We start from the raw sequence: 24,704 nt of genomic DNA on the forward strand, positions 1-24,704 counted from the left end.
TGACTTGCTAAACCTGCTACACGTACAACTTTCATAAAACCAAAAACCTATTAATAAATATGGTGACTTATTAATCAATTAATAAATGCGAGTAACAAAGTGTTTTTAATTCACAAGTCTGGCATACCCGTCATTCCTACGTGAAAAACACAGACAGCGGATCAGGGGCACCCCTCTGGTGGTGACCCCTCTCCCTGTCTGTCCTGCACAATCCCAGCCCAGAGGAAGTGTTCTCAATATGGTCCCTCCAGAGGCTGGAGAAGACAACCCCTGTCCTTCCCAAATGTGGAGTCTGTGTGCACACACGCACGTGACCACAAGTCAGGGTAAAGGCAACTCAAACCAGGGTCATGAACAATCATCATGGCAAAGGTTCAAAACTAGGAAAGCCCCCACCTTCCATTCAAACCACCCACGTGCCCGCCTGATGTACTTCCTGAGGTAAAATCTACTAAACCAATGGACTTACTTCGTAACCAATGGACTTACTTTGTAACCAATCAGAGCACCTACTTTTAATTAAGTCAATAAATAAAACTACATTTACTTTTTATGATGAGCCCCCTGACAGCTTTGGAAAACAGTTGCTAATTAATAAATACTAGAGAGAGAAAAACAAAGACCCGTGAATGCTTAATACATTCTTCAAACTGCCCCCGTCCCTGTTTCAGTCTTTTCTAAGCCATTCGTTTAGCTCTCTGCCTCTGGAGGCTGAAGTTTTCTTCACTGTCCCTCAAAGCAAACACAGAAGTCTCCTTAAATTACGTTAGAAGCAAATCAGTTCCCAGATAGCATGTACTCTGCAAAAGGAAGGAAGGAAGGAGGGAGGGAGGGAGGGACGGAGGGAGGGAGGGAAGCAAGGAGGAAAAGGAGGAAGCCAATGAATAATTCCCTAAGTACATTACCTTCTGATGTACAGGACCTAACTGTGCCCTCAAACTCCAAATGCAATGATACAAACACTAAAATTTATGCCCGTGTCAGTACACTGGCTGGGGAGAGGGGAAGGGGAGTACCCAGGCACATAGGCAGATATTACCATATTTAGATGATTTTTTAAAAATATACTTTATTTTTTGAGCAGTTTCAGGTTCACAAAATTGGGTGGAAGGGGAGAAATCAGAAAGCATAGTTCCCATTTCTTACCCATACATGCACAGCCTCCCTGAGATTGACCCTGCACCAGAGTGGTCCATTTTGTGGCAATCAGTGAAACTATGTTGACACACCATTGTCACCCACATAGGGTGACGAAGATTCACTCTTGGTGTTCTAGATGGGCTTTAACAAAAGCATGATGGGGTGTATTCGCCTTTAGAGTGCCATATAGAACACTGTCACCGCTTTCAAAATGCCCTCTGCTCTCCCTGTTCATCCCCTTCCCACCTCACCTCTGGCCCTAAAACTGAGGTTTTACTTCTAGTTTTGCCTTTCCTGGTGCGCTGTGTTGAAATCACCCACTATGTAGCCTTTTAAGGTTGGCTTCTTTGACTTAGTAACATGCATTTAAGAATCTTCCATGACCTTTCATGGCTTAGTGGGACCTTGAGTTTTAAAAGAAGCCCTTCTATTTATAGTAGATATTTACAGACATCTGTGCCTCGAACTTTAAAAGAAAAACCACAATAAATTTTCACCCCTTTCCTAGAATAGCTCTTATTTTTTCCAGCTCTGAGGTAGTTCAGGGATCTGATAGAGCCCATGGCCAGCCATTCCTTTATGTGTTTAGTGTCTATCATTGACATTTTTGTAGTTACTATGACTGAGAAACAAATAAGCCCCACACTTAGTAGTGCTCCAAAGATATTTAATGTGCTAACAGATTCTGTGGGTCAAGAGTCAGACATGGCATGGCAGGGAGCCTTGTCTCTGCACAGGGGCTGAGGCCTCAGTGGAAGACTTGAAGGCTGGTGAGTAGAATCATCTGAAGGTTCACCCACTCATCTATCTGAATAGTGGCTGGAGCCAACTATCATCGGGGCATCTCTTGCTCTCCTATGCATTGTCGTATTTTCCATTGCTGTGACCAAATACTCCAGGCTGGGTAATATATAAAGTAAAAAGGTTTAATTAAATCATAGTTTGGGAGACTGAAAATTCAAAATAGGATAGTCTCATTTCTTTGGTTTCTGCTGAGTGCCTCATGGCAGGTGGCACCATGTCAGAGTGGTTATGAGAGGGATCACACACTGAGACAGGAAGGCAGAGATCAGGGAGAGTTCAAGCTCGCTGTTTTATAACAGTTCACTCTCAAGGGAACTAACCATAGTCCCATGAAAAGTACCTGAATTTCCTCTCAGGGCAACACCCCCAATGATCTAACTACCTCTCATTAGGCCCCACCTCTTAAAGGTTTTGCCATCTCAGCATCACCACCCTGACAGCCAACATCTGGGGACAAACCACACCCAAAGCATAGGAAGCTGGTTTAAGCTTCCTCACCCCTGGAGACTGTCCTATGGGAGAGCTGTGGGTGGGAACCTCATGTAAACCTGGAAGTGCTTTCCATTTTTGAGAAATGCAATCACCTCTGTAGGGCAGGTGATTGCCAGGTCCCAGGGATCCGTGGTGAAAAGCCAGAGCTTCTGATCTCAAGAGGAGAGAAAGGGTAATGAAAGGTGAGTTAACAAGACAACCAACCACGTCGCGTTCTAGGGCCGTGAAGAAACATGCAGCTTCAGGAAAAGCAGCATGATCCTACTTCTCCCAGCTCCAGGAAGATTTCAGGAGAAAACTGTCACAGAATCATGGAACATCTCACCTGCATTTGGGACAAGACAGGTGCAGACCTGTGGGATCTCACTTCAACACGGGCCACGCGGCTACCCTCTGCAGCCGCTGCCAAGAACCTGTGTGTACTCACCACTGGGGAGGAGGGGGGCCGTCACAGTCTTCTTCAGCCTTTTTCAAGAATGCCACGGGTTAGCCAGGCATCTTCCACAAGGTGGCCATCCAGGCGGGGCAAGTTCTCTTTCAAGAACTCCAGGTGACCCCCTACCTGCTCAACCAGGTTGTGTCGAATATGATCTGAGATCAAAGATGACAGAAGCAAACGTGGACTCAATTGTCCAATTAATGCGTCCTCTTCCCTTCCTCCTGACTGTTCCAGCTTGAGAGGACTCAGGAGAGCCTTGTTTGGAAGTAACTGGTCTAGTTGACACCTTCGTTTCACAGACAGGAGGCTGAGCCAGAGAGATTCAAGGGACTCACCCACCCAAGGCAACCCAAGGCGACCCAAGGCCGGGGCTTGGTGTTGGTTTTTGTTTTTACACTGTACAAAGCATTAGTGTGACATTCCTTGGAAACACGTGAGCCATGCTTGCTCCATAGTGGGACTGGGGAGGATCATCATCTAGTCAATTCCTCATTCATGAATTAGCATCTGAGATGCGCCCAGAGAAACATGCACAGGCGTCCCCACCCCTTCCTGCAGTGGCCACCCTGCACCGCTAGGCAGGAAACCTTCTCCCAGCTCCAATGCACTTAAATTGACTCATTTCCCTGGAGGCTGAGGAAGGCAACGGAGGCCGAATGAGTGATACGGCCTTCTAATTTGTTTTTAATTATCATGGCCCAGTAACCCTTCCAAAGACCCTTCATGGAGAGTAGTTCTATTTTTCTACTTATCAACCTCATTCACTAGACTGGAAAAAGAATTCCCCGCCTCTCAAAACCTCTCCCGTTCATTCTTCTAATTCTTTCTTTCTTTCTTTTTTTTTTTTTTTTTTTTTGCACAAAGTAATGTGTGTAAAACTAGAGCCAAGTATATTGTGGATTCAAACACAAGCCGGTTTGGAGCAGAAACCCTTGGGATTCCTGAGTCTCAGCCTCAGGGGATTGCCCCTGTGGCCTCTGCCTATGAAAGCCGGGGAGCTTGAATGGCCCTTTGATTCGGCCCAAATCTGGGGGTGAAGGGTGGGGAAGGGACAGGCCTGTTATCTGACACTCTTGTTGGGGTTGGCCCTGGGCCTTCCTCCTTATCTGGGCCTCCCTAGAGCCTGCGGAGGTTCTGAGGATGCCCGGACTTGGCAAGGGCTGGGATGCATGGAATTCCTTGCTCCTTGGGAAGTGTAGCAGCCATCCCAAGGGCTTGGTGCATTCCATGCCCTTGGAGAATGCTACTCTCTCCACAGCAGGCCCCCCACCCACACAACACTCACCCACCCACACATGCAGGCCCCTCCGGCTTTGCTAGGGCAATACCAGGCTTTACCCAGCTGATTTTTAAGGCCTTTATGGCTATTGTTTGCAAAAATCCAAGAATAGACAAACCGATTGTTAGAATTGATGAAAGAATTTGACAAAAGTAAGAGGGAAAATGCAAAGTCAAGGTTATCGCCCTGGAGGTTGGGCACGTTGGAATCCTGGCTCTCCCACTTGTAACCTTGAGCAATTTACTTAACCTCTCTGTACTTCTAGGGACTTCAGTTCTCTCATCTGTAAATAGTATAACATCTCTTCACAGAGTCCTCATGAGACTGAATGCATTCCATATATTTAAAATGCTTAGAAAGTGCCTGGCACATGGGGGAAGTTGTATAGATATTAGCTATTGTGATATCTGATATGGCTTTGAGATCAATATTGAAAATGGGTTATATTCTACACATTATAGCAAACACTTAAAATATGCAGTTTTGCAGGGCGTAGTGGTGCACTCCTGTAATCCCAACAGCTCAGGAGGCCGAGGCAGGAGGATTTCAAGTTCAAAGCCAGCCTCAACAATTTAAGAGGCTCTAAGCAACTTAGCAAGACCCTGTCTCTAAATAAAAAATAAAAAGGGCTGGGAATGTAAGTACCCCTGGGTTCAATCCCTGGTACCAAAAGAAAGAAAGAAAGAAAGAAAAAGATGTAGTTCTTAAAGCTCATAATTATATCTATTATATAAGGTGTTTAGGAATAAATCTAATAAATGATGTATATGACCTTCAAGAAGTAAATTATAAAATTTTATTGAATGTAATTAAAGGTGACTCAAATAAATGGAGAGCTATTTCATGTTCAAGGACAGGAAGATTCATTATCTCAAACCTTTCCTTCTCTTCATATTAATTTATAATTTAAATTAATCCAAAATAAAGCACTGATTGGTGTTTGTAGTGTGTACGTGGAACTTGATATGCTGATTCAAAATGAAGGCTGAAGAGCAAATAATTTAGAAGTGCAGAGTCAACTCGGATGTTGAGAGAACAGAAAGTCTGACAGACACTTCTGCGCTTATAGAAACTTGAAGATGATGAAGGGGGCCAAAGGAAGTCGCACAGTCAGACTCAGACTTGCTTGTGTGGAGATGCATATTGTGACTGCAGACAGGCACCGCCAAGCCATCATGTGAAAGGTACAGGCAGATGATTATCCTGTGAGGAGTCTGGGTAAAGTTGGGGCCATTGACCTACCTAGGTGAGCAGAAAACAATGATCACAAGTTCAAGACCAGCCTGAGCAACTTAGCAAGACCCTATCTCAAAATAAAAAATGCAAAAAGGCTGAGGATGTAACTCAGTGGTAAAGCCTTGGGTCTAATCCTCAGTACCACAGGGAAGGAAGGAAGGAAGGAAGGAAGGGAGGGAGGGAGGGAGGGAGGGAGGGAGGAAGGAAGGAAGGAAGGAAGGAAGGAAGGAAGGAAGGAAGATACATGATGCCAAACCAGAGATTTTCATTGTTCGCGTGCGGTTTGCCTTGACTGCATCATTTATCATGACAAGAGCATGCCCGCAGTAGCTCTGTTTTCAAATCTGAGATACCTGGAACAGATTTGAACTAAAGTTTGAAGGAGAGCCACTTAGCCAACCAGTAGAACTATGAATTACAAAATAAATTTTTGTTGCTCTAACTACTGAGATTGTGAGTCGTTTTTTTTTTTTTTTTAACACAGTCTTATTCTAACAAAAGCTGATTAACATTGGCTTATTAAAATTTTTTTTTTAATGGGAAGGACATTAGGGGTTCACTGAATCAATAGGAGGAGAGAAGGCAGGGGTGCAGCTCAGTGGTATAGCACTTGCCTACATGCACAGGCCCTAGGTTCCATCCCAGCACTGCAAAAATAAAATAAAATAAAAGATAAATAAGAAGGTAGAGGCTGAGATAGAGGCAGAAACTAGACCATTTCTAGGAGATTGGATTCAGGGACTACGAGCAAGTGTCAAAGCTGACATCCAGGCCAGGCACCACTGTTGGGACGGAATAGAATTATTTTCTACTTCCATGATCCTGTGGTCAAGATCCAAATAATAGGAAAAGAGAGCAGGCAATTGTCCTGGCCAGGACCACCTCTACCCACTAACTAGACACAGCAGGATCACGGTATCTATGTCCAGTTGGAAGAAAGAAGGCTTCAAAGGATACAAACATTTCTCTTTTGGGTGAGGTGGGGATTGAACCAGGGCCTCATGCACACTAAACATGCACTTTACCTCTGAGCTACAGCCCCAGCCCCTGTACTTTTTTAAAGAGGGGATTGATAGTGGGCTGCCAGGGACTTAATCCAGGCACCCTTCCCTTTAGCCACCAGGTAGCCACCCTTCTCCCTGGGCAGCACAGAGGACAAGAGGAAGAGCCGAGTCAGAGCATAAGGAACATGAAGGGAGTAGTGACAGGCACGTTGATTGGTGTCAGTTTTCACTTTGAAAGCCAAGATGGTTTTATCTCATGTCAGCAGCTGGGCATGGCTGGAGGTAATTTTGAGTTGGGGAATAACTCAAACAGAGCTGTATTTTAGGAACATTGACCTTCCTGGAGTGTTTAAATTGGAGAACAGGAGAGAGTCTGGCCAGGGGCTCTGTCTCTTTGCCACAGCCTTTTCAAGTAGAAGTGCGATCATGGAAAACTCTGAGGTCATTTCCTCATCTGCTACTCCTCATCAGTCTCCTATCCAAGACCAAGGGAAGCTTGACCCTGAATATCATCAGAGACAGATGAAATCAGTGTCTTTGGAGTTGAATGGTAAGCCATCATAAACCATTGGGGTGTGCTTCCATACTGAGGTTCCCCAGCCTGTGTGCTAAGAATCCTCTGGAGAGCTTTGGAGCTGTTGCAAGAGGCCCCCATCTATCTACACCCCAACCGTAACTGACCAGATGACAAATCTTACAAACCTGCCCTACCCTTCCAGAAGTTTTGGGATTTAATTCAGTGAAAGTGAATAATGTTTATGAGTGAATATCCATTTTCAAGAGTTCATAGGTTCATGATACAGGTTGGGCATACCTTATCCAAAACATTTGGGACCGGGAGAATTTTGGATTTCATAATTTTCTTAGTTCAGGATACTTGTGAACATACAAGATACCTTGGGGATGGGACTCAAGTCTAAGCAGGAAATTCATTTGTGTTTAATATACACCATTATCTACATAGACTGAAGGTGATTTCGTACAACACTTTAAATAACTTTTATGCCAGGTCAGGGATTGAATTTTCCACTTGTGGTATCACATTGATTCTCAAAACATTTCAGATTTTGGAGCATTTCAGATGGATATGCTGAATATATGCTGCAATAGTTTCTCGTTAATATGGATTTTTCCATCCAACAAATACTACAAAAAATTACTGTCAAATGGGCATCTACAAATAGAGATACTATTGCACCTGCCTCACGACTAAACACTTATGGGTGTTTAGAGCAGAGCCAGGAACAGACAGCGCTCTTAAGGGTGGGGGTCACTCAATCTATATGATCTCTAAAAACCGTCCTTTGTGCATCTGAGTTGTAATGGTTTTATGAATTTTATGAAAAATCTTGTGAATAGGGAAGACATTCTTTGATCTCTTAATGTGTTGTTGTCCCCAATGCAGAAACTGCACAAGCTTGTGAGCCACTCTTCTGAACCTGGATAGAAGGCATCTTTGGAAGAAGACCCTTATCATTTCAGTTGACAGTGTGTTGGAGAGAGGGCGCAGTTGGAGACTTCTGGGCAGCAGTAAAATGACCATCTGTGCCCTCCAAGGATAAATCAATTAACTGCTGATGTGAAAGTTCATCCACGGCAAAGTTCAATCGCAACTACCAAATGAACCACAAGGTGGCGCTGTGACCCAAAAATTTCACACAAGGATCCCAATTTACAAAACCCAAGTTCAGTGTATAAAGTTTGCTTTCTCTGTACTCCTCAAACTTGACTGTGCTTATAAACTTGTTAAAATGCACTTCCTTGTTGCATAGCTCTGGGATGGAGCCTGAAATTCTGCATTTCTAACAGGCTCTCAGGTGATGCCAATCCTGGAGCATGATTCTAGCCAGAGAATAGTTTCCAGAAATTCTCCATTGTTGTCTCTGATATGGGACAAGAGTGAAAACCAAATAAACCCCTGAAAGGCTCCATTCTTTGCTTGCCCAGAGGCAATGAAAAGGAAGAAGAAAGAAAATGAGAAACAACAAAAGGAAAATAAAGGCTGTTTTCTCTTAGCATCTCAGTCCCAGACTTCCTTAGTGCTGCCCGCTGAGGACTGCCTGGTGGCAGCAGATGCCTTCCTAAGTTGTGGAGGTGGTCAGGGTGGATCTTTCTGGTACATTCTGTGACACAAGGGCTCATTTGGGAATTTGTGACAGAATTTGCAAAATTCCAAGTGGCCAGATGCATCAGCAAACGCCTTCCCGAAAAGCCAAGTTGAAGTTTCTAATAGAGTCTATAAAACGGGTTGAGAAGAGCCAAGCTTAGAATTGAGAAGTGAAATAACAGGAAGAGCCGATTTGCTGATGGTCTTACTCTTGCATACACAATGGGTCTATTTTAAGACCATGAACTTCTGCTTTCCGTAGTGAGAGAGGTCTAACAACCCATGAAGTGAAACCACTTCTAACCCAGAGCAAGCCCTTGGACTCAAATCAGACCCTTGCTTTAAGGGAGATGCATCCTACAAAATGAGAAGTAGCATTATAGATGTCTCCTTGCTTGATTTCTTTTTCTCTTGGTATTTAAAAAAATTATTTATGTTAAGATTGGATTTGACTTTTCCTTTTTAATGATCTTTATATATCATGCTTGTCTTTTTTTTTTCCCCTTTATTCTTGGATTTGAGGCTGAATGTTAAGAAGGGTAATTAAAATTGAAAAACAAAATTATGTCTACTGTATTCAGTTTTATGTATTATATCCTTTCAGTTTAAAATGTATCCACTTTCCTACTTGTAAAGACTAAAGATGTGGGCTCAATGCTTTCTCCAAGGCTCTAACATGGAGTTAATTTCTTCCCTCAAGTTAATTTCTCACCTGTGTCCTCTCCTGGGCGACTTTATGGGCCAAATCCCTGCTCCAACTTGCATAAAATACTTAGCAGAGTGACCTAGCTGCATCCAAATTGAAATTTAAAATTGGCTTTTATTTGGGTGAGACTCACCTCTCTCCACCTGTGTGCATGAATTGGTTATGCGTAGGTAGGAGGAGGGAAGAATGTTCAGGGGCTGGAAGGAGAGGAGGAAGAAATAAGGACCATGGAAGGGATGTGGCGCTGCGTCATATTCTTTGTCCCCTGGGGCTGGTCTGGAGCCCCCACAAAGGGTGGGAGCGAGTGCTGAACAAGGGGGTTTCATGGGAGACTCAGTGAGACTCGGCATTCTGGCAGAGCAGCAATGGGATGCTGAGAAACTGCCACATGGTTCTGAGGAGAGAAGCGCTGAACCTACGCTAAGTGATTCCCTTCCTTAAGGATAACTGGACTTGGGACTAGTGGGAGAAAGTACCCTTAGCATGCACAGACACCGGCTCAAGGCACCGTCATTCAGCAATGTCAATAGGAAATGATTCTTGCAGGACCTTGCGAGGCCCCAGGTTCCAGCCACCGAAGTGTGATGAGCACGGAGCACACCGTGGAAGACGAACCAGGGAGTGTGGCTGACAGTGTGGTGAGGAGCACATCCGAGGCTCCTTGGGATTAGGTGGGAATTCTCATGGGGGTCTTTGCAGGGGGCTTGGAGGTCCCATGTCAGCAGGCACAACAGGAACAAGAATGGACATCACTGATGTCCATGAGCCCTCTGGGTGGTCCCAGGCGGGTGAGGATTGGTAGCATTGTGTTAAACATTGAATGATGAGAATCGCTCTTACACAGGATACCTCCCTTCAAGAGCAGGGGACAGCAAGAACAAGTGTTTCCAGGGCGTCTATAATATGGGAAACCAAGGGTTAAGTTATCACGTCCTTGAGAGTCAGGATGGCAAAGCGGCTATGAAAGCCAGCTCAATGGGAGAAAACTGCCTGGGATCTCCATCACTCTCTAGCCACGAAACCTTAGCTCTTTGATTAGGTATTTTATCATTAAATGAGAAGAGGGATAGCATTTAATTCACAGACCCATGAGATTTAATAGGTATAACTTGTGATACCTATTAGAACGGTGGCTGGCACATATAAACACTCGAGAGGGCTTAGCGGTTGGTATAGTTGAGCACAAGCTCAGGATACTAGAAACAGCATCATGGACAATGGGCCAACTCTCTCCCACAAATAAAAGACCCATGAGGAGGTTGAGGGCTGATGGATCTCTAGATCTCCTCCGAGCTAATGAGTTGGGGAATCAAAAGAAGACATTAATCCCAGTGGAATAACAGAACTAATCTGGTAGCAGTTCTTGCAATATCTTTTTCTGGCTGATTATTTATTATGTATTTATTTATTTTACTGGAGATTGAACCCAGGGGCATTCTACCACTGAGCTGCATCCCCAGCCTTTTTTATTTTATATTTTGAGACAGGCTGTCACTAAGTTGCCAAGGCTGGCTTTGAACTTGGGATCCAAGTTGCCTTAGCCTCCTGAGTCTCTGGGATTACAGGCTTTTGACACAGTATCTAGTTCAGGCTAATTTTTTAAAAAATATCAGGACCAAAGGCGCTACTGCCAGAAGAGACATTTAGAAGTCCTCAGGTTTAGAAAGTCCCCTGGTGTGGCTAAAGATCTAATTCCCTCTGAGGAGAGAGCACCCATAAAAAATGTGCTTTAACCTGTCATGATATAACATAAAAAATGCCTTGCCTCCTTTCAATTTTTAGTAAACACCATCAGAGAGACTTCCAGGAACCTTAATAGTGTGACATTAGAATTTGCTTGTCCCAAACTGTCAGAGTAATCAATTTAAAACCATCTTGCAGCCAGTGAGCTGCTCTGAAATGGAAACAGATCATTCTGCAACCAGAAGAAAAGAACCAGCCGGGTCTGGCTGCAGAGGCCCCATTGCTGCTCCTCAGAACTTCTCAGAGCTGCTCCAAGAATGTGCAGGACCCCTGGGGAAAGTTTCCTGTGGGGTGGTGGTGGGTTTGTTGTTGTTTGTTGTTGTTGTTGTTTTGCAGTGCAGGGACCTTGTCTATATAAATAATTCAATTTTAAAATACATCTTAAAACACGGACTCCTGTGAGGTCTAGTGGCGTATTAATGAAGACAGAGAAGAGTGGCTTTCCCAGTGTGCATCGTCCCATGGGTCCATGTGAGGATTCTTTGTGGGCCAAGCCCCCTCACATCCTGTCTGAATCCAGAGCCGCCTCTGTGCGCTCGGTTGTCGGGGGCACCGCTCCTGGTTGTATTTCCCTTAGAAGAAAACAGTAGCCGGGCTGTAATTAATCACAGGGTCCTGGCTCTGCAGAACCTGTTCACGGTATAGATCTTCTTGCCTCTGCAGTTCCCTAACAGTGCTTCTGCGACACCAGTTACATTGTTACTCATGTCCCCACATCATCCATCCACACTATCCCCAGTGACTCTCTCAGAGGTCACTATTGTGCTTCGTCGATGCAAGTCTTCCCAAGAGTGTGCAGGAACATGTGAGCCCATGTTTGCTTTCTGGTCCTGTTAAGCTCACCAGCCCAAATGCCACAGTGTGAACACAGAGCGACCGTTTCCAGCCACGTGTCCTCTTGGGCTCTTGAGGTGGTCGTCACTGCAGTCCTAGAATGGGAGGTCTTTCAGAGGTGACGAAACCCCTCCAATAGCAAGGATGCAAGGCAAGGGGTCCATACGTGAAGGGAGAATGAGCAGTTCCCACCGTGGGCAGCAAGAGAGACCTTGACTGGAAGGACAGTCAGTGCTCAGACTTGAAGCCATCCTCAGAGGACTGTGTCTGGTTCAGAGCCTGCAGCAGCAGTGGCCTGAGTGTCAGCAGCTGCAGGACTTGGTGGCACATACCCGCCACCATCAAGTGTTGAAGACAGGCGGTGATGCCACCCACAGTAGAGACACAGAAGGACACAGGCCCACACTGGTGACTTGAACCCAAGGCTTGGTGGTGAACTGTTGGTAACCAAGTCGTGCAGCCATCTTGTGTTCAAGTTGAAGTTACCGCCAAATCAGTATGTCAGCGCCATCTGCTCAGTCTCAGGAGGTCCCACACTGCACCGCGGTGCCAGCAGGAATAACCTAGTTGCCCGACTGCTCACCTTAAATGAAGGCCCAACCACCAGCCTCTGAGGAGATTCCATGGTTGGAGTCCCAGAGCTGGTTGGGATATCTGATTGACACAATGTTCAGGGTCTGAGGCATCTTGACAGAGGAAGACAGAGATCATTGTGGTCTGGGTCTGGTCTGAGCCAGGAGTCTCCTGCCTGGAGAACACGGCCAGTCCTGGCAAGTCCCAGGCTGTGAGAAGGGCTTAGAAAATTTAAGGAAGGCCTCCAAAGCACAAAGGTGCAGTCCTGTGGCAGAGGCTTTGCTGGCCCACTACTGCCCCTTCTCCTCTAGAAAGGCTGACACGAGAAGAAGGACAGGGACAGTGGTTGGCAGGGGGCAGGCACACACCCCATTTGTGGTGATTTGTGTAATCTTCAGGCTCTGAAACAGTTCAAGGGCAAGCCCCTGAGATCCACCAGCTTCAAGGAGGAAGTGAAGAGTCATGAGCATGCGTGGGGTGGAGGAGAGACAGAGGGCCAACGATGGCAGGTCCCAGAAAGAGCCAGCAAAAAGACACTTACTGAAAGGGAGGAGTGTCCTCCAGTCCAATCTGTACCCCTGGTTCACACCAGAAGCCGACACTGGAGTGGGTGGCTTTGGCAGCCAGAGCTCTGCTGGACTTCAGAAGAGCAGAGGGTCAGCAGAGAGTCCACAAACTCTGTTTCCTTCGGAGAATACTTGGGGGGTGGCCGTGTGCCAAGGACTATTCTAGGCAGAGATGCAGACAAAATTCCTGAGCAAAACAGACCAAAATTTCTGCTTTGAGTTTGCATTCTGGTGGGGGAAGTGGATGAAAATGCAGAATAAACAGAAAAATTACATAGTGATTCAGAAAGTGGGAAATGCTATGGAGAAAAAAAAAGCAAGAAAATTGATTAAAAAATGGCAATTGATAATTACCATTTTCAATTATGTTGTCTAAGAAATCTTCACAGGGTATGTGCTTGGAGCAAAGATTTGGATAGCAGAGGGAATGTTGAAGTGTCCTAGGAAAATATGTGAGGATTCAAAATCACTTTCATTGGATTTTCATTTGAATATTTCAAACTAATTGTTAGAATATATGGGCACTGTTGGAATGGTTACTATTGAGACAACGTGGACACCACCATCAAAACAACGTGGACGATCCCCTCAAGAGTCATTTTCATTTTGAGAAGACAGACATAGAGTCACTGTCTGAAGTTGTATTGACCAGAAGCTCCCAACCAACCTCCCTAACCCTGACCCTGACCCAAAAGGTAGCCACAGTTTGCTGTGGACTTTGGAAGCAAAAGCATTGGTCTAGGAGTTAAAAGGCAAATGTTTGACCTTGGGCTTGGGCAAATCATTTAAACTTTGAAAGTTTTAATTTCTTCATTTGAAATTGAGAGTTATGCTTGATAATTTTAAAATTCTCACTCACTTCAAATACCCCCAGGCTGTACTTCTCTTGAATGATTCATTATGGTAGACAGAGGAATGAAACTTAGGGAACATTTGCCATAAGTTAGGTTTAAAACTGCTGTTCCCTGACGATCTGCTTGGAATTTGAGGATGACAATTCCATTTCAGAACAGTCCCATCTTCCATATTTATTCAAAGAATGTAGACCATTCTCAGCTCAGATGTTGACACACTGGAAATGCTGCCATCCATCTGCAGAGATGCTCAGTGAGCATGAAGGCCCCCAAAGAATCCACAGAACGACTTCTACCACACTGATACAGAGTGCAGGCTCCTTGGGGGGGGTGGGGGGAATGGAAGAAGCTCCAGAATGACACATGGCAAGAAATAACAAGAAAATTCCAAGTACGTAAGATCTGAAGCCATTTTCCAGACATGATCAAAGCATGAGTGAATGGATGCTCATCTCATGATTCAGCAGAATGGCTCATTACTGAAATCTGAAATTCCTTGGATGGAATTACATCATTAGATTTGCATGAGGTAGGTATATATAATTATACATAGTATACATTATATATATCTTAGTTGTAGAGGAACACAGTACCTTTATTTGATTCATTTATTTTCGTGTGGTGCTGAGGATTGAACCCAGTGCCTCACACATGCTAGGCAAACAATCTACTACTGAGCTACAGTGTCTCAAGCCCCAAAAGCAAATAACATTCAACTCATGCAAAGTTTATTTTTTCCGAGTACCTAACAGTCAAAACCAAGAATATTAGGAAGCTAGATAGTATCTGAGTTTCTGAGAAAGGAACATATAATGGTAAGATTTAAGGAATCCCCACCCAATATCCTTAAAGCCAACTCTGAATAAAAGTTGCCTTTGTCCAGCTTCTGAAAAAAGAAGTTCTGAAAGCTAAGTCTAATGTTTTTTTTTTAAATTGTAATAGAACACATCTACTGTTAAAAGCTGCATTACTAAATTGAGGATTCTATCATGAAATAACTGAATTCTGGTGAGTTTAGGGCTAATGTTACCTTCTTTGTATGATCCAAATTACTTCATCTCATGTTGAGTATTTTACTCAAGATTTACAAACCCTCATATGGAATCTGTCTCACTTCTTGAGAAGCCAGGAATCACACTCCTGTCAGTGGCCCAGCCCAGGAAAGGCCTTGTCCCCAGGCTCTGCCTTCAGCCACTGCGATTTCCTTGTCTTTCCCTTTCTGCCAGACAGACCATGGGCTCATCAGGCAGGGGCAGGAGATGCTCAGCTTCAAGTCTGCTGACCTCTGGCTCCTCAACTCTGGCTTCTGGCCAGATGGTGGCATAACCTGGCTTCTATACTGACACTCAGCCCTTTCCCCATACTCTCAGGTTGACCATCTAGAATACAATTAAAAAAAAAAAAACTACTTAGCATGAGGAATTCATAAGAGTACAAACTGTAAGGAAATAAGTAGATGCAGAATTCAGTTTTAACCTGCTCAATAGATCAATTTTATTAGCATGAATGAGATGAAAACCAGGTATCTTTGTAGATCAAGAGCAACCCAATTTGGCAATTTCAAGTGATGCATTCTATACTCAGGAATCCTTCAATTCTTGATTCTCTTTCCTTTTGCCTGAGTTTAATCTATTCCTTCTCTTCTTTCCCAGCTTCTCAGGATTTGACTTCAAAGCCCACCATCTATCCTGAAGCCAGTTGTGTCCCACTAAGATCCACAACCAACCCAAACTCATTCCTTAAGCATTTAACAGGCACCTTTTCTGAAAAAAGAATTGTGCAAACTGCTGCTGATACAGGGGCAGATGGCTTTTGGGAGTTAATAGTCTAGTGAGAAATGGAGACTTTAAAGAGGTCTATAATGAGTTGGCTGATAGAAACATGTCCAAAGTGTTAAAAAGAACAAAGGAGTATCATGCTTATTGGAAGGATTGAGGAAGTTTTCCAAGAAAGGTTGACTTTTGTATTGTGTCTTGAAGGAAATGTAAGATTTCCTGAACAAGCCATTCCAGGCAGGCATGATGCCAGATGCACTCTCTAGTCTGGGGCACAAAGAAGTCTGATTGTCCCAGAAAGGGCAAATGACTCAACAGAGCTCAATGACTGAGCCCTGGGTGCAGGGAGATAAGAGGAGAATGGTTTCAATCTTAAAAGTATATACAACTTTTCCCCTGTTACATGTGGGTAAACTACAAGAATTTTCAAACCAGAGAATTAACATTGTTTCTGAAATACGATTTTGCAAAATTGAGAAGTGCTTGTTTCTTTCCTGTGAATTGTGAGACAAGAAGAGAAGAATCAAACAAAATGAGTAGAATGTGTAGGCTTTAAAAAAAATTTATTTTTTTTTAACTTGCAAAAGAAATACAGATTCATTCTAAGCAATTCAAACATTACAGATATACACAACATAGAAATTCCTGAAATCCAAACTTCTAGACCCAAACCATGACTACTATATCAGTATGCTGATACAGATTATTTTAGACCTTTATTTCAATGTATAAACTAACATATTAATATAATTTTCTCAATACAATAATGGCTATTTAATATCCTATTACATGGGTATACTAGAATTTATTGAATCAACCCTTATTTTGTGAATATTTGGGAAGCTTTTCAACTTTTCATGGTTATAAAAAATGCTGTGATAAACACCTTTTTACATAAAACATTACAAACTTGTACAGGCATTTTATAGAACATATTTTTAACTCTAATTAATTTTTTAATGTGTTCTGAGGATTGAACCCAGTGCCTCACACATGCTAGGACAAGCACTCTACCACTGAGCCACAACTCCAACCCCCAGATAATATGTTTTTAAATTTTTTTCTAGGAAATGACATGAAGGGAATAATGATTTTTCATTTTAGTAGGTATTGACAAATTTTTACCATCATAAAGATTGTATTCATTTATCTCCCAACAGCGTATATGATCCCCAATTTCCCTACAGAGGTGGAGTTTCATAAGCAATCTGTTTTTATCAAAGATGTTGTAGAACCTCGGGACTCTTCATTCAGCTCTGAGAATGTCTGTAGTTCACACCCTTCTCCAGTATCTGATAAATTAACATTAATAGCAGCTCGAAGATTTGCCCAAAAAAGCCCACATTTACATCTACCCTTGGGCCATTCCAAGCATGCCTTCTTTTCCATGAGAGCTTTCAGCTCCTGGAACCTGGTAGGAATGCAGTACAATGGAACGGGTTCCAGTGAGATAAAAAGGATGCGATCAGCCCTTTCATGGAAGAGAGTGTGTTGGGCAAAATAGAGTTCATAATGGCACCACTCACTCTGGACAAAATTGGGGGACAAAACAAAGATGGATTTATAGCTTCTCTCAATGCAGCTTATGATATTTTCAGCAATGCTTTTGCGAGGGTCAAAGTTTCTCTCAGGAAGACAAATTGAAACAGAACCATCTTCTTTCTCTAGATTGGGGATCAATTCATTCTTCACCCAGAGAGAATCATGTTCACTGTAGGAAATAAATGCATGGAATTGGACATTGCTCTTAAGTTGTTCTTGTGCTGTCCTCCTAACCCTGTGCCAGGTTTGTGCCCATCGAGCTAGCATCCTGAGGTACCAAAGCAGATCCAAGCGAAGGTAGCAGAAGGCCACGGTCACCCCCAAAATGGTCATGATGGCCACAATGGTGACAACCAACAAAGCTGTGTTGCAAGACAATTCAGGAAGATCAACATCTTTTAACTGAGTCCCCTTTAGATTCAAAGGGTATTCACAGATGTATGAATCTGACCATCCAATCATCATGCCCTCTGAATATTTTTCAAGCTGAACGAAATCTCTTAATTCACAAGTACACTGAAATGGATTTCTTCCTGCATTAAGACTCTTAACTTCCTGGCAGCTCTGGAAAAAATCAAGGGATGGGCTGAGAATGAAGTTCATTTCAATGTTGAGAACTGAGAGTCTGCTGAAATGACTGCACCCGGGGAGATCAGTCAGAAAATTAAATGCAATATTTAGCTCTCGTAAAGACTCCAGGTGAATACTTTCTCTAGGGACAGTTTGAATTTGGTTATTATTCAGGTCAAGTATTTGAACACTTCTGGGCAAACACCTGAAAACAGAATCAGCAAATTTATTGGATGACAAGTTCATGGTGATCAACGTTTCTGGCCAAAAGCAATTTTCATCCTTGTTATGTTGTAATAGATTTTGGCTCAGGTCCAAGTGCATCAGGGGTGTACTGTTAGCAAAGCTACTCACTAAGGAAAGTGTCTCCAGTTTATTGCCCTTCAGAATGAGAGTTTTCAAATAAGGCAATTGGGTGGGTTTTTTAAACAGGTCATCTGTTAAGATATTGTTGGCTAAATTTAAATATCGGAAACTTACAGGGTAATTAGGAAAAAGCATGTGTGGCATTTGTGCATCTGATATTGTCAGGTTTTCTATATTCATGTTTGTAAAAAGCAAGTACATTCTATCCTGTGGAATATTAAAAATTCTGAAATGTACATGCTCCAATTTTATAGCTTTCATTACAGTATTTGAGTAGTCAAATGAATTGCGGTCAAGATAAACATTCCCTCCAAAAGTTATATTTTGGATTTGGAAGTATTCCACCGATGTATGCCAAACAAATTGGAAGATAAGGAGGAGGTCATCCCAGAGTAAATCAACTTTGTTAAATAACAGAATAGATGTCTTGGCATTCTTTAAAATAAGATTCTGTTGAGTTTCATAACTCACACATTGGCTTTTGCAGTCTATATTTGTCATTTCTAATATTTTTGAAGTCTTGAGTCCGTCATGCAAAAGAACCCAAAAATTTGTGTTTCTTGGAAAAACGATGTGAAGTTCTGTTGTGTTTAAGATGGGCAGGCTGCCTTCTTCATAATAAGAAAGAGTTCTCAATCCTAAGAGGACAGTATTGAGATGCAAATGAGCAATTTTCTGGAAATCTGATTTTTGTATTTTTGCTCCACTCAAACCCAGGACTTCCAAGTGAGACATGTTGCCAATCTCTTCACAAATAGGCACGATGTCAAAGTCATTAAAAGAAAGATCTAAATGTCTGAGACCTGCCAGCGAATACCAAGTTACAATCTTCAGTCTATTATAAGACAAATCTAAATATCTTAACTCCTGGTTCAGTTCGAAGATCTTGATATCCAGCTGTTGGATTCTGTTATGGCATAAAATCAAAGCCTTCAATTTGGAGAGAGAATGAAAATCTGAATTCTGAACTTGAAAAAGGAGGTTATACGATAAATCCAGTGTGGTTGTGGTTGGGGTCAAGTCTGTGGGAACCTTTTTTAGAGACATATTGGAGTAGTTAGAAATTAATTCCTTTGCTTCTGGAAGCTTTGGGGCCAAGGCCTCTATTGACATAACAATATTACAAAATACATAAAAGTTTCTGATGAGTTTCATTGTGTTTCCAAGTATTTTATCCCTGGTTTCCTCATATGAATGATGAAGATGAGTCCCAAACTGTGGAAAGATAGCACAGAACAATTGTTTTAAAAAATTAACTTGTTAAGGGCTGAGGTTGTAGCTCAGTTGGTAGAGCGTTTGCCTTGCATGTGTGAGGCATTGGGTTCAATCCTCAGCACTACATAAAAACAAATAAATAAAATAAAGGTATTGTGTCTGTCTACAACTAAAAAAAATAAATAAAAATAAAGTGGTTTGTTAATTCCTATAGGACTTTTTAAAAAATGTAATTATTTAAAATTTTTATTGTTTTATTGGTGCACTAAAGTTGTACATAAGTGTGGGATTCATTGTTATATGTTCGTACATGCACACAATGGTTTAGTCAGAGTCACTCTCCAGCTCTTCCTTGACCCCTCCCCTCTTTCCAGCCCTGGTCCCTTTGCTCTATTCTACTGATTTTCCTTTGATTTTTATGAGATCCCTCCCCACACCCAACTTTTATTTTCCTTTTTCTTCTCTAGCTTCCACACATGAGAGAAAACATACAATCCTGACCTTATAAGTTTGGCTTATTTCACTTAACCTAATGTTACCAAATTCAATCCATTTCCTGCAAATGACATAATTTTATTTTTCTAGAAAATTTTTTTTTAATGCCAGTATCTGACTATATTCACCAAGAGACTGGAGTAAAGTCCCAAACTATATTGGGGTTTTGACTTGAACTCAGAACCTTGGCTGATACATCTACAAGCCAGTCACTGCATGTGCCATGTCCCCCAAACGGAGGTCTGATTCTCACAGAGATATAGTAGGTGGGAGAAGCACCTCCCTCCCACTCCGCTGAGGAATGCCCTTGCCAGGTCATCCCCTCCCACATCCCCTTTTGATAGCCAGAAGGCTTTAAGAAGAGTGAACGTAATTTGTTTTATTGTTAAATATTATGGGCCCTAGAATTAATATCTCGGTGTTGCTCCTCAACTTTTATATTTGTGGATATAGAGAGTCCCTGGAGATAATATCTGTCTTTAAAAATCGCTTACCCTCTAACTTGAAGGTCCAAACAGACACAATCGGGATTCCCGTCCTTTTGCCTGTTCAGATTGGAGGCAAAAGCAATCTGGATCACTGTTGAATAATAGCAATAATGGTTTTTAAAAAGAAAACAGTTTTTATTTGGGGGGGATTTTGATGTGTCAAGGTATATCCTAAATGCCTCACATACATCCTAAATGTGTTATCTCATTCATTAGTCACAGTACTCAGTGAGGGAAACACTGTTACCCCCACTTTACAGGTGAGAAAAGTCATGATGGAAGATAGAGAGGACTTTGAGAGGAGTTAGGCTTCAAGTTGTCTCTCTGACAGGAAGAGAGGTGGTGGGAGAACTAAGATTTCTATGAGGTTCATTGTTCAAGATATTAATTAACTGCCTCTTCTGACAAAACTTTTCTAGACATTGGGGAATTGTCTAGCAACAGACAAAACAGATAGATTTCTTTTCCTTCACAGCTTACCTTCCAGAGAGTAAGAAAAGAGTCTGAGAACAAAATAAGGCGTGTATATGTGGGGTAGTGATAAGGACTTGAAAGAAAAATAATTGAGACAAAGACAATAGAGAGAGACTGTGTGACATGTGGGTATGGACATGGTGGGCTAAGTTGGCAGAATGAAAACATGAGGCTATCTAGAAAACTACTGTTCTGGTAGCTATGAGGTATCCCCCAGAGGGTCATGTGTGGGAAAATGAAAGCGTAGAGGGGAGATGATTGGATTATGAGAGCCTTAGTCTAATCAGTTCATTAATCCCCTGACAGAAATTAATTGAATGGTCACCAGGCAGGTAGGGTGTGGCTAAAGGAGGTGGGTCACTGGGGTGCACCTTTGAGGTGTATATTTTTTTCCTGGTCTACAGTGTCTCTCTCTGCTTCCTGTTGCTCCTCCACGATGTTCTGCCTCATCTTGGGCCCAGAGCAATGGAGTTGGCTGTCTATGGAATAAGGCCTCTGAAACCATGAGCACCAAATAAACTTTTTCTCCTCTAAAGTTTTTTCATCAGGTCTTTTGGTCACAGCGGTAAAAAAGCTGACCTAACAACTACCCACTATCATCTGGATTTCTCTTTCTAGAACCTTCCCAAGTTTGTGTGTGCTCATGTATGTGTGTGTGTGTGTGTGTGTTTTAAGAAATTCTAGAAAACATGGGGATATCTTCCAAAATAACCAAAAAAATAAAAATACTTTGTCTTTAAAGTTGCAGTGACAAATCACCATAGCCAGAGTGGCTTAGATAACAAACATTTATTTCTCACAGTTCTGAGGGCTACAAAGCACCAGATCAAAAAGTTGGAAGACAATTCCTCACAAGGAGCCTCTTCCCAGTGTGTAGGCGGCCACCTTTTCACTATATCCTCATGTGGAGGAGATAGACAGACAAACAGACAGACAGACAGACTGTCCATATAACTGTTAGTACCACCAAAGTATACAGAGCATCTTATTCCCAATCTTGGTGACACACATCATCACCATGTCTTGTGTGAATTTCCTTACATTGTACACTTGGAGAATTCCTACATTTTACAAAAATATGTTAATTATCCACTTTGATGATAAAATTCTTATATTTTATCAACTCTTATTCTGGCAAATTAGAGTTTACCAGATTACAACTACTTTGTACCTTTGTTTATTGACAGTCTCCTCCACACCCCATCCCCTTGATGGCTGTCTATCTTGTCTTCTTCTGTATCCACCTCACAGGCTCAGCAAATATTTGTGGAATGTATGGATGAATGAATGACTTTAACATTTTATTCTCCTAACACAAGATGGTACATAATGTGTTCTAAAAAGTAAGTGTCGAATGAATGAATGGATACTGTGAATTCCTCATGTGGGCAGTGTGTGATGCCTAAAGAATGAGTCTGTGTTAGGGATGGACAGACCTGTGTTCAAGTTCAGTCTTAACCATTCACTGATTGTGTGACATGCGCTACTTGTTTAATCTCTGAAAGGCTAGGTTTTCTCATCTATAAAATGGGTTTATGCAGAAGCATAAAATAGATCATGCATCAAATCACTTAGGAATGACACATTGAATAAATGGTAGTAATTATCAAGGCCAAGACCAGGGTAAAGTAAGTAAGGCACAGATTTTAAGAAGTTAACAAGGAACTCAGTCATCAAGATTAACAATGGTCTAATGAAATATTTTTTAAAAGAAATTAATGTGAAAATTCACATTGAACAAATATCAAAATCGTAAAGAATACATCACAATACTGATTTTCCCCCCTAAGTCTCCATTATGGCTAGGCAAGATCCCTGTAATTATAATCACCAAGTCACCAAACTGATAAAGGAGATTTTAATGTTATCATCTTACAGAGTACTTAAGTAGCAACTTACTTTAAGCTTCCAGGTCTGGATAACCCTTGAAAAATGTAGCAGAATCTGGTCCATTGTTTTATCTGGAATCCTCTGGGTTGAGATGTCAGAGTTTCCTTTTCTTACCCATTTCTTCCCCCTCCCCAATACCACAACTATATATGGAAATAAAATGAGAGCAGAACCTTTTTTGAACTTCTCTTAATATAAGGAAATAAAAAGGTCCAATTCCTCAGGCAATTCATGTGCATTATGGCATTTCACTAAAACATTTTTAAAGCAGAACATAAACTTTGTGGTGTTGTTGTTCAAACCCAGGGCCTAAGCTAAGCACATGCTAAGCACACACTCTACCACTGAGCTACACCCCTAGCTCCAACATAAACTTTTGTTGCATTCAGTAAATATTATATTTCTACTATTACTACTATGCTGAAAGCAGGTGAAAAACAGTAACTTTCTTTAATAACTAAAAAAAAACTTGACTTATGAGTCCAAATCCAAGGGCACCAAGAAATGACAACTGGTGGTTTTCCAAAGAATATATACTTAGTCGTCTAATTTCTCTTTTCCCAATGATTCTGAGAAAGAGATAAAGGCTTAAAAATCTCTCGAACATTGAATGACTTTTGAAACATAAGAGAATGATTTTTTTTTAATGGTTTCCCATGTGTTCGATATGGAGTTATGTGTTTTCCTTACGTTATCTTATTCAACCTACTCAACATTCCAACAAAATAGTGGTTATTATTATTCTCATTTTACAGATAGAGGAGCTAAAACCCAGAGGTTAGGTAACATGCCCAAGGTGACCCAGTGAATAAGCAGTAGAGAAGGGATTTGAACCTGCATCTGTCCGGCCCTTTTGGATGGCAATTAAACCCAAGCTAAGGCATCTCAAACCCTGAAGTGGAGCAGCTTAGAATGTGATGACAGAGATGGTCTCCTTTGACCTGGCCCGTTACCATGGTGGCCTCCTCCCCTCTTCCAACCCTGGTGCTTTTCTCTGAAGTGGTATGAAGCTATGGGACATTCTTCTGGGTGCCACAAAGTTTGAGAGACTTTGCCTATGTGTAAATATATGTTTAAGATCATTATAATTTCATAAGAATTGAAAGAAATCTCAAAATGCACACATCTCTAATTAACAGCTCAGCATAGGCCGTCCATGAGAAAGCTCTTCTGAGAACTGAAATACCTACATAATGTGAAACAAACCCTCCATCAGCCAAACCACCATCTTTAACCACTGGGTTTTCTAAGGGAAACTTAGCAAGAACAACATTGCACAAGGTCCATCAGAGCTGCCCCTACTTTTTGGCAAGCAATGCATATGCAAAACCTTTGAACTGGGTAAAGGAGCAACAGATATGATTTAAGTAGCCAAAGATCTCACCCAGCAGATATTGTCAACATGAATTACAGGCAACTAAAAAAGGAACTCATGACAATTCCTGAGGTCATCAACTCTAGATAGAAGAGCTGACCAGGTTTAATCAGCAGTGAAGAAAACCCAAGCCCCCAAGCATCTGCAAGATAATTCCTCAAAATAATATTCCTGGTCGCCAATCACAGATCTTTAGGCAAAGTAATAAATACTGAAAAATCTCAATAAATCTACTTCCCCCCAACCTATATTATCTTAAATTATCTTTTCAGAAAAGATACATATGCCCCTTATTTCTTTTTCATGAGTGTCATTAAAAAAGAAAACAGAGCTAACGGTCCTTACCCCAGGGCTCTCACGTCTCCGTAGAGCTGCAGGTGTGTGGGTGGTTCACTGACAGGGGCAGAACTAGCTGCAGGAACAGGTAGGAAAGTCAAGTTTAAATCCCTTTCCCCCTCTACTGCATGCTAGCGGCATTGCAAGTTACATAAATTTATTAGCATCTTAAAAGCACATTTTTTATTGTGGTAAACTACAACATAACATAAAACCACTTTACAGCCATTTTTAAGTGTGCAATCAAATGGCATTAAGTTCATCCACAAGGCTGTACATCTATCACCACTCTCCATCTCCAGAACCTGTTCATCATCCCCAGCAGAAAAGCCACACCTCCAAGCAGCAGCTCACCAGCCGCCCCCCTTCCTTCAGCCCCTGGAACACCAACAATGATGAAC

General features: G+C 42.1%; 1 protein-coding gene across 1 annotated transcript; it reads right to left on the bottom strand.

Moving 5' to 3' along the window:
* Nucleotides 1–16,272: 16,272 nt before the first annotated feature.
* Nucleotides 16,273–24,351, bottom strand: Tlr10 (toll like receptor 10). Its single transcript, XM_076864703.2, has 3 exons — nucleotides 24,313–24,351; nucleotides 20,235–20,319; nucleotides 16,273–19,245 (listed from the first exon to the last, which is right to left on the bottom strand). The coding sequence occupies exon 3, from the start codon at nucleotides 19,183–19,185 to the stop codon at nucleotides 16,750–16,752; it is 2,436 nt and encodes an 811-aa protein (XP_076720818.2). The 5' UTR covers nucleotides 19,186–19,245; nucleotides 20,235–20,319; nucleotides 24,313–24,351; the 3' UTR covers nucleotides 16,273–16,749.
* Nucleotides 24,352–24,704: the final 353 nt, after the last annotated feature.

The sequence above is a fragment of the Callospermophilus lateralis genome, chromosome 8, assembly GCF_048772815.1.
Source record: "Callospermophilus lateralis isolate mCalLat2 chromosome 8, mCalLat2.hap1, whole genome shotgun sequence".
Lineage (NCBI taxonomy): Eukaryota > Metazoa > Chordata > Mammalia > Rodentia > Sciuridae > Callospermophilus > Callospermophilus lateralis.

Bases quoted from the DNA above. Each gene is read 5' to 3' on its own strand.
- Tlr10 (XM_076864703.2), bottom strand. From the start codon at position 19,185: ATGAAACTCATCAGAAACTTTTATGTATTTTGTAATATTGTTATGTCA.